Source organism: Parus major, chromosome 10 (genome assembly GCF_001522545.3).
Source record: "Parus major isolate Abel chromosome 10, Parus_major1.1, whole genome shotgun sequence".
Taxonomy (NCBI): Eukaryota; Metazoa; Chordata; class Aves; order Passeriformes; family Paridae; genus Parus; species Parus major.
In genome coordinates this window covers 9,902,018-9,911,690 of record NC_031779.1, presented here as the reverse complement: position 1 = coordinate 9,911,690, position 9,673 = coordinate 9,902,018, and the positions used below count along the sequence as shown (strand labels likewise).

General features: G+C 40.2%; 1 protein-coding gene across 2 annotated transcripts in view; it reads right to left on the bottom strand.

Annotated features, from left to right (window-relative positions):
- Positions 1 to 598: 598 nt before the first annotated feature.
- The window catches only part of GALK2 (galactokinase 2), a 48,270-nt gene continuing 39,195 nt past the window's right edge, over positions 599 to 9,673 (bottom strand). For both annotated transcript variants that reach the window (XM_015638639.3, XM_015638638.3), the window contains exons 9-10: positions 8,012 to 8,213; positions 599 to 1,245 (exon numbers count right to left, since the gene is read on the bottom strand). In XM_015638639.3, coding sequence (XP_015494125.1) covers positions 1,038 to 1,245; positions 8,012 to 8,213 — 410 coding nt within the window. In that variant the 3' untranslated portion in view covers positions 599 to 1,037. The remainder of the gene's footprint in view (positions 1,246 to 8,011; positions 8,214 to 9,673) is intronic.

Genomic DNA, 9,673 nt, shown 5'->3' with positions numbered 1-9,673 from the left:
ATTTCTCCTGCTGAGGAGGCAGGTTATGAACTGTGGGTCTGTTCTGCCAGAGCAGTTACAGGGGATGGCAGGAGCAGAAAGTGATAGCAAGATCAGAATTTGTCACTGATGTCAATGACATTTTCCATTGGTCCTACCTAGAACTTACTTTTGCTTAGTTCAACTGAGTAAATTCTCTCAAATTCCTTATAAAATTGAATTGCTTTTTCACATGGTCAGTGGCTCATATTTAGTCCTCTATAATAGTTTTGCATAAAATGCAAATGTTCTATGATGTAGATGCGCAGTTGAGACTCAAGCATGCGAATATGGTGTTTGGATAACTCAAAATCCAACTTTGCTTCATTGTTTGCTCATTCACTTAGGTTGTCATATCTTACAACTCACGAATAGCATTAATTTTTGTTGAAACTTTTTCATACCTGCACAAAGATACCTAAGAAATATTGCTAGGAGAAAAGCTGTCCTATGTATTCCTAATGTATTCCTAATGCTTTACTTGGCCTGCAGGCGCTCTTCCAATATTATCATTAATTATAACAGTAATTATCCTACTTGTGGACAGTAGAAAGCTTGAAATGTTTATCAAGGTCCTTCCAAGTTTTTGAATGCTTCAGTTTAATCTTCCTTTTTTACAGAACACTCCAAACAAAACAATGTCCAGCCTGAAGAGAAAAAGCACTGAACCGCCCTCCCCTGAGGTCCCATCCCTCCACTGAGGCAGCTCATGGCACACCTGGTCTTTTATTACAGTCAAAGAGAGACTGTAACAAATCATCATCTTTATTTCAATTTCAGTTTTCCCTGTCAATAGGTTTTAGTAAATCAATATTTATACTGAAAGATATATTTTATATGGGGGAAAAAAGACTTTTTTAATCAAAGAATTTTCTTTTAATTGCTTCTTCAGAAATACATTTTGATAATGGCAACTGTTCATTACAATACAAACCAGAAAAAGCATTCATGTACTGTGGCATGGGAAGTACTGCCAGTTCTACATGCTCTACATAGTTTCTTTAAAATTTTTACGTTCTTTAGGCCTCAACAAAAACCAAAGCTCCTCTTCCAGGTTTGGTAGCAAACAGACTATTATTTTCCACTGCTAACCTTTGGCCATCTGTTTGGTAATAAGCTTTTTTTACATTTTTTAGGAAAGTGTTCAGCTTGTCAGTAGGCACCATTGACACAGTACAGCCACCCCATCCAGCTCCAGTCAGACGTGACCCAATGGCCCCAAATTGCCTAAAAGAAAATAACAGGGGAAAAAAATAATGTAAAATAAACCAAAATGAGATACTTTGTCATATATAAAATTTTTATGAAAAACTGAGATGTATTTTGAGTATTCCCATGTGTAATCTGACCGTTCTGATGTTCACTTGCTTGTATGTAATAGTACAACAGTTTGCAGTTACCCTTTTGGACCAAATAAAAGTGCTGACTCTTTAAACTGCAATATAGTCATTTCTGTCAGTTCCAAAAGTCCCCCTGTTTTGTAATGCTCCAGCATCAGCTGTTTTTAGGATCACAGCGCAGCTGAGATGAAGAAAGCAGGAGAAGAAAGGAATTGTGTTAGCAACATTCATAAGACATCAGAAGTGAAAACAGAAATACATGACAAAAATAACAAAAGAGGGTTCATAAACTAATTGCACAGGATGTAGGCATGCAAGCCATTTTCTAATGTGGCAAAGACAAATAGCTCTATTCTTCCAGGACAGATCTAAACCATGCTGAAGATTCACAGGCTTCTGCAGGACCGCTGAGTGTGCCAGTCAAGAAAAGGAGAGTTCAGAGACTCAAAGAAGTCATAGTCACTGCATTCTGTATAAATAAACTCACATAAACTTCTGTTCATGCTGAATGGACTGAGTTGGGCATCTCTCTTCAGAGGAACCTCATGAACTTAAGAATGACAACAGTAGAGGTAAAGTATGAATGTAGTCCCAAAAGGAAAAAAATGCTCTTAATGAAGAGTGTGAACAGAAAGAACAATGACAAATAAATGACATGCAAAATATAAACCATTCCCAGCCTCAAGACACTGGCCTGCTAGAAATGTCCTAGAGCAAATCCCATGCTGTTCTGCTGCAAGACTCAGATGCCACCTCATTAGAATTTAGAATTGTTTTCAATAGTGTACTTACCTGTTTTCCTGATCTTTGCTTAGACTCAGAAAAAATAGGAAAAATACCATGCAATAAGTTACTTTGGGGCTTTTTCTAACCTAGTAAGAACAGAACCAGTCAGATTGAGAAAACTCATCTGAAATCTTTTTCTTGTGGGAGATCTAATCTGATTTATTAACAAATACTTTTGATGTGTTTCCAATAGCCATGCACAGAGAGACTGACCAGCCCTAGAATATGTTAGAGGGAGAGACAACATCATGTGACTAGCATTGGAAAATGACAGCTCATTTGGAGTGAGCTGTTGTAATTTTTCATGTGTGCATTTTATGTTAAATGAATCTGGTGTAGTGCTGGGTTAGTAGAGGTTTAGGTCATATTTCAAGCAAGTACTTGCATATGTGTTTGATTCTAAACACACATCTCTTCTTGAACAGAAACACTTCCTTCAGTGTGTCTGTGTGGTGTCACCCTTCATACTGACTCCATTTTATGTTCATTCTGCATTTCCTGTTGGTGTTTTATTTTACTTATTGTTATTCCTGTAAGCCACTCATTTTCTGATGCAATGGTAGTTTCTAGTCCATGGAGCAACCTCCTAAAATGAGCAGGATCCAATCCAGTCCCAGTTGCAATCAATAAGGAAATTCCCATTGACTTTATAAGGCCCAATCCACTTTTCAGAATCTGTAAAATCAACTGTCTGTACTCATTTGGTCTGTTACCTCAGACAGAACTTCATATTTCAGATGATGTCTGCCTTTTATTTTGGTAGGCAACTGAAATCCCTTCAGAATAGTTCTGAACCTTTTATTGATTTCATAATTCTCTGTGGTCATGCTCATGCCTCATTTTTACTGAGTCATTTTCGAATACTTAGTTGAAATAAAGCATAAAGTAGACAGAAAATATGCCTGTTGCAAAGCTGAAGTCACTGTGTTTCAAAATACTGTGGCTTAACAGTGTCAAATGTGGTGATAGCAGCCACTTGAGGCTGCTGAGGAACCTGATGGGCAGTGCTGCACCATCTGAAAAACAGGTACCTCATACTACCTGGATCCAGGAGGGAGCACCTCATTCTGTGTCTCAGGAGATGTGGTGCCTGGGGTATCTAGATCAAACACAAGGATGTTGTCTTTGGAACAGGTCTGAAACTGCCTCATTAAAGTTTTAATCAGTTCAATACTAAGCTGGACCCCTCTGGTAAAGTGGGATTCCTGGCCAGACACTCCTCTTGTGCACTGGCATCTAGATGGATTTTGAAGAGCAGTCTGAGCAGACAATCCTGTGGATGGGGAGCTCACGTGTGCAGTGGGAGGTGAGGATTTCACGTGTGGGAAAGGCCCTGTGCGCTGCTGGGCCCTGCAGCACCACAACACGGAGTGCAGGGAGAAGGGAATGTGCCTGCAGCCCAGTGCTGGGGGCACTCAGCTCCCAGTCCCAGGTTCTGGCCTTTGCTTCTGGAAGTGTTTATGTATCTTGTTCCAGTCTTCACTGAACACAAAGAGAATTAGCTTATAGGGGTGTAAATGAGAGTAAACATATGAGTACTGCAGCAAAGGAAAGAAGAGTAAAAGAATAAAAGAAGGGAATAAGAATGGAAATCCCATAGTCTGGTGCACAGAAACAGTAGGCAGACGTGGCAGTAGTCCATTTTAAAAGTAACTGTGCTTTTAAGATGTGAAAAAAACCCAGAGCAATATTGTTCATTTGAAATATTTAAAATTATGAAATAGCTTTTCAGAAAGCATGGAGTTAACATGGTAAGATTTAAATATATAAATGGGGAGGATTGTGCTTATTTTGCTTTGTAGTTTATAGTTTGCATTTGAATAGCATCTTTAAGTGTTTCTGGCTTTGTTGAAATTTCAAATTATGCCATGATTGCAGGCTCTGCAGCTTTAAGAAAATCATCAGTGGAAATGCTAAGAGTCTTGATAAAATGCAAAATTGTGTTGGCTATTGTAATGCACCTGGATATAATGTACAATCTGTATCTTTTAAAAGTGGTCAGAGAGGATTTAGCTGTCTGTCATGTAAGAGGCATGGCTGGGAACACAAAAATTATCAGGATTTATAGCACCAAAAGATGGAGAAGAAAAGTAAGTTACGTGCAAAACTAAGGACTGAGAGATTTTCAAGTGTACCTAACTCACTTAGGAGCTCACATCCCATTTTTTGTCCCTTGATTGTTTAATGAATCTGCTGTGTTACCTGCTTTAGAAGACTAACAGGTAAACCGGCTATTAGCAGGATGAAGTGAGTTAGAGAAAGCACTAGTCTTCAGTTTTTGCAAATGAAAAAAACAACTGACCAACTTGTGGTTACAGTTTTCAGCACTACAAACCACAGCAAGTATGGATCCCTTTCTTTCTTTCTTGGCAGAGGTTATACAGTAAAACATAAAGATCTAGGCAAAACAGAAAACATCTGGATATGCAGATTATTCTTCACAGTTTAAACCTTGTAAGGAGAGAGCGGCAGTAGACTCAGGCAATTCTGTGGAATGCATTTTTGGAAAAGCTTTTGAGAGTTACAGGGCAGCTGTATATCATCGCAAGTAAGAATGTAATTTATGTAGTTCTGGCCATTTCTATAATCACATCAGCCAAGCCTTCCTACAGTGACTAGTGATTTTATATTTTCTAGGTTTTTTAATGTACAACTTAAGAAAAGTTAAGACCTTTTTTCCAAAAATTAGATGCTCGCTTAAGTGGCATTAATCCAAAATAGCTATACACTTTTAGAATTCTAATTACTAAATCAGAAAAAGATTTAATACTAAACTTCTAGGGAAGAAAGATGCCTTTCTTAGGAAATATTCTTGATGAGACAAGACTGCAAAGAACAATGAACAAACAATTTACTTTTTTCTGTGCAAAGAATACAATTAAAAAACCCCAGATGAAATAATTTTAATATATAAATTTGAGATCATTCCACGTGAATGACACTCCACTGTGGTACTCAGCACTGCCCATCATATACTGTGGGCTCTTCTGCTGGTAAGTCAGGAATCTGGTGTAACATGGGCACACACATCACTTTTTCCCTTTTCTATTTATATTTTGCTCCCTGGAACTGAAATGCTCTGATGAATTTTAATTTAATTTAGAAAAATCCTAACTACTGCTTTCCTTTTGGTACTGTGGCTGTGTTCCTGCCTGCCAGCCAGTGTCCCCTTGCCTGAGCTGGAGCTGTGTCACCATGGAAGCACAGAGCTCAGCACAAATGGGGGAACAGTTTCCATTCCCATGCTGAGCTTCCTGCTGCAAGAGGCTGTCCCTGCCATCCTCGCTGGTTCATTGCAACGTGGCACAGGTAACTCCATGCTGCAGAGCACTTCTGGCCAAGTTGTACCTGCTTGTCTTCCCCTGCACAGGGCCCAACAGTTTCCTTCCAGCTTTTCTGAGAACAGGCCCTGTCAGAATGGGTTCCTCAGCTCTGCCAAGTGCAGTCATTAGACGCCACTGACTGAGGCACCAGCTCTGGGCAGTTACCGCACCTAAAGCAATGCATGTGTTAATTAAAGGCTCCAGCCCTGCCAGTGGTGCTTCAGAACAGGCAGTGCCAATGCCTTGCATGGGATCAAGACTTTGTTGCCCAAGATCATTGATAATTCAGTAGAGCTCAGTTTCTGTCTTCAGCTGACCCTGGAGATAGTTATCCCCTCTCACACTCAGATCAGCGGTTCCATTTGAGCAGCTGAGATAACTCTGGTGGAACTGCCCTGCTGAGTTGACTGTCACTGTGTCACTGCAGTGATGTGATCACTGTGTGATACAATAAACTGAACACAGCCTGGGAGTTACACCCTGGACTGGGTCCCAAGAGAAGAATCAAAATTTGTTCTGCTCAGTTGCTATCAGTCTGTCCAGTGGCAATCAGGCTGCTTTGTTTTAGCACAGCACGTGTATCCCACATGAAAAATAATCTGTCAATGTCCAGAAGTCTTTTGTTCAGTTTTTAGGTTTGTAGGTTTCTGCCTCAGAGGCCATTCCATCTTGTCTGCAAAAGAAATCACACTCACCTAAATAATCATGTTCTGTACTCTTATTGATTTACAAACCTGATAAGTGGGTACTGCAACTTAAAAAATCCATGAGTGCAGAAGAAAAAAGTATATGCTAAACTGCATGCTTGTAAAATTTATATTTTCATTCTAAGCCAGACTAATTTCTCAGTTAATTTTTTTTAAAAAGCTGGTAAAGGTGGTAAGGTATTAATTATTTATTTTTTTTAACTTCAAATTGAAGCCATTTATTTTCTTCAAGACTGAAAAGATGTAGCAAGAAGACGGGATATCTGCTTCTAAAAGATAGTGAAACAACATTTCTTGACCTCAGACCTGCAAACACTTGTGTCACCCCACATTTCCCTTCTTGCAGGGCAGTAATGCTCTGGCTTAGAGCAGTTTCCTAAACTAAGCACACCCTTCTCCAAGGAGAAGGAGGAACAATGAGGGGCACAAGTTATGAGGGTGACCAGGGAGCCATTATGGGACGGTGGGAAGCAGCTGGGACAGGATGGCTGGGGCAGAGGCAGGGATGGAGAAGAGGAGGGACAGCCCAGGTGGGCAACTGTTTCCCCCAGCCCCTGTTAAAATGATCACCAACCACTAAATTCCTTATATAGGCACTGAATTTAGATCAAAGTTAGCATCAAGTGTCTGACTGGTGAGTAAATACACCAGAAAAAGAGAAATAAAGAAAGACCAAAATGTGTACACTGTTTGATGCTGACCCTGTGGGAAGGATGAAATGCTATGTAGGATGTGAGTACTCAGTGCTTGTTCTTACTTTGTAGATTAACACACGATTGCACCAGATCTCATCATCCCCTGTAGCTGAGTCATGGAAACAACAGCCTGATACCACAACAGCCTGTGTGTGGGAGAAGAGAAGGGACAAAATGGCACTCAGGGAATGTTCTTTAGAATTGAGATTGTTTCCTCACGACCAAACTGAGTTAGAAAGGGATCACAGCTGAAAGAATAATGCTGGGGCAGAGACAGGGACTTAATTATATGTGGAAAGTTCAGATAGCACAGGGAGAAGCAAAGTGTCAGCCCCCTGTAACAGCACACTCATTTTTTAAACAGTGAATTGCTGTCCAACCTATCTGATATACTGGACAACTTACTTTTTTAATTGAAAAAATGCAAATAGCATTTCACTACATTTCATTATAATTCCAAGACAACCTGAGGTTGTAGAACAGCTTGCTTATGCCCTGGAACTCCTGTGGCAGCAGTACTGAAATGGTTAAGAAACATGAAAAAGGTAGATTTAGATTAGATATTGGAAAGAAATTATTCCCCATGTGAGTTGTAAGGTACTGGAGTAGGTTTCCCAGAGAAACTGTGGATGCCCCATCCCTGGAAGTGTTCAAGGTCAGGTTGGATGGGGCTCTGAGCAACCTGGTCTGGTGCAAGGTGTCCTTGCCCACAGCAGGGGAGTTGGAACATGATGATCCCTTCCAACTCAAATCATTCTATGATGCTACAATTTGAAGAAACAAAGAAAAAGTAACAATTCAGATAGAGCAAGTAAGACGATGTTTTAAGAACACCACTTATGACTTCTTCTGCAACTTAAAAAAGAGTAACCAACAGTCTAACGTAAGACTTGTGACGATGAGTCAGTCCAAAAGCAAAATCTGTAATAAAGCCATAAACCGTAGCTTTCATCTGAAAGTATTACACAGATGTCAGCAGGGAAACAATTGACCATGTAATGTCCCTGCAGGAGATTAATTTTGTAAGAAGAGACAAGAATACTTTCATTTTAAGATTGCAATAGCCGAGGATGTCATATTTTCTCCTCAATTCGAACCGTATTCTCCACAGGCCATTACTCTTCCTTGTGGTCAGAACTTACAGGCAGATGTCGACCAGGCGATCCAGTTCAGGACAGCTGCACTCATACATCTCCCTGCAGCTGATATGGCTCTGCTTCATTAATTCTCCCAGCAGCTGGAGTGCATTGGCAGGTGCTTCGCTGCAAATCTTCTGAAATTCCAGCACTCTGGCAGCCTCACTGTACACGTGCTTTGCACGCTGGTATAACTTAAAGGTGGAAACTACACAAAAAGAAAACTGCATTATTATTCACTACAAAAGCAACATACAAAAACATAACAGAACTGTGGTTTTTTAGCAATTTATATGAGAATTCTCTAGGCTGAAAGTCTTCTGCAAAAGTTCACCTACATCTTCTTTAAAAGCCCTAATAAAAATAAAGTTTAGAGGTTATCAAAATGCAATGTAAACATCTTTTTTCATTTTGACAGCTTCATGCACATGCTCTGGTTATTTGCTGTGCCACTGAACAGGCTCAGTCTCTCCTGTTACTTTGCAGAGGCAAGGCAGAAGCACAAGGGTTGGCAGTGACAGCATTAGGGCATTAATCTAAAGCTTTCAGGTTTTCAAATAGCAGCAGAACAGAGGCAGGAGAACACCTGGAGGGTCCCCAGTGCCCTGCAGGCAGCTGACAGCCAGCACCTGCTGGCTTGTGTGTGGCTGCTCCAGGCCAAATCTGCATCAATTATGGAACTGTGCAGATGGACCTTTGCTTGAAAAAAAAGCAACCACCAAACCACAAAAAACACCACCCACGTTTTTTTTTTTTTTTTTTTCCTTTTTCTCAACAATGCAGGCTCACTATGACTGTAGATAATACCAGATTAAAGGTACAGTGAAGAAAGAGAACAGGTGCTTTCACTTTGGATTTCAGGGTTTATTTTTGGTACAAAAATAGTTAGTTAGTGCTGCCTGTGTGGTTGTGAAGAGATACCAAGGCCAGACAGGTACTGATCAGTACAGACCAACTAAGAATGAAAGATTAGTGCAAGGATTTTGGCTAAACTTTTTCTATTGTGCCAAAAAAAAGCAATTTTTCTGGGAAGGGTTGGGGGGGGGAGGTCCAAACCTGTGTGGCCATCAGGGTAGAGACCTCCATCAAGCCTGAATAATGGGGCATAAAAAGGAAGGAGATGGTTGTGGTTAAAGATGCCACAAGCCACCCATATTTACAGGAAGGTTTGGTTTGCAACTAATATCTGAGAATTGATCTGCTGTTCCCAAGCTTGTGCTGTAGTTCATTGTTTTCCTCTCCCAATATAGTTCTGTTTGCTTTAATACCATGGCTACTATTTAAGAAGTATTGTTCACCAGAAGCATGCTTGACATAATTTAATTTATGACTGAATTGGTTTGCATTTGCTGTTTGGGTGGTAAATATTAATGGACTTTAACCTTTATATGGAGCACCTACTGCACTGTTTCCTTATTTTAGCACAGCAAAGCCTTGCTAGAGCACTTCAGGACATCCTTCTTTCTACATGTAAATTCTCCTTTAGAGTGAACTTTCTCTCTCAGTTCAGCTCCTGGTCTCTCTTGCTTTCCAAAATGGCTGACAAAACACTCCAATAGGGGTAAAAGGAGAAGCAAGACCAGCCCTGTATTTAAAATAGAATTTTCTGTCTGACCCAGACCCACAAAGTTCTTACTTGGCTGTTCTGTGGAGACTGCCAAGTTCTGG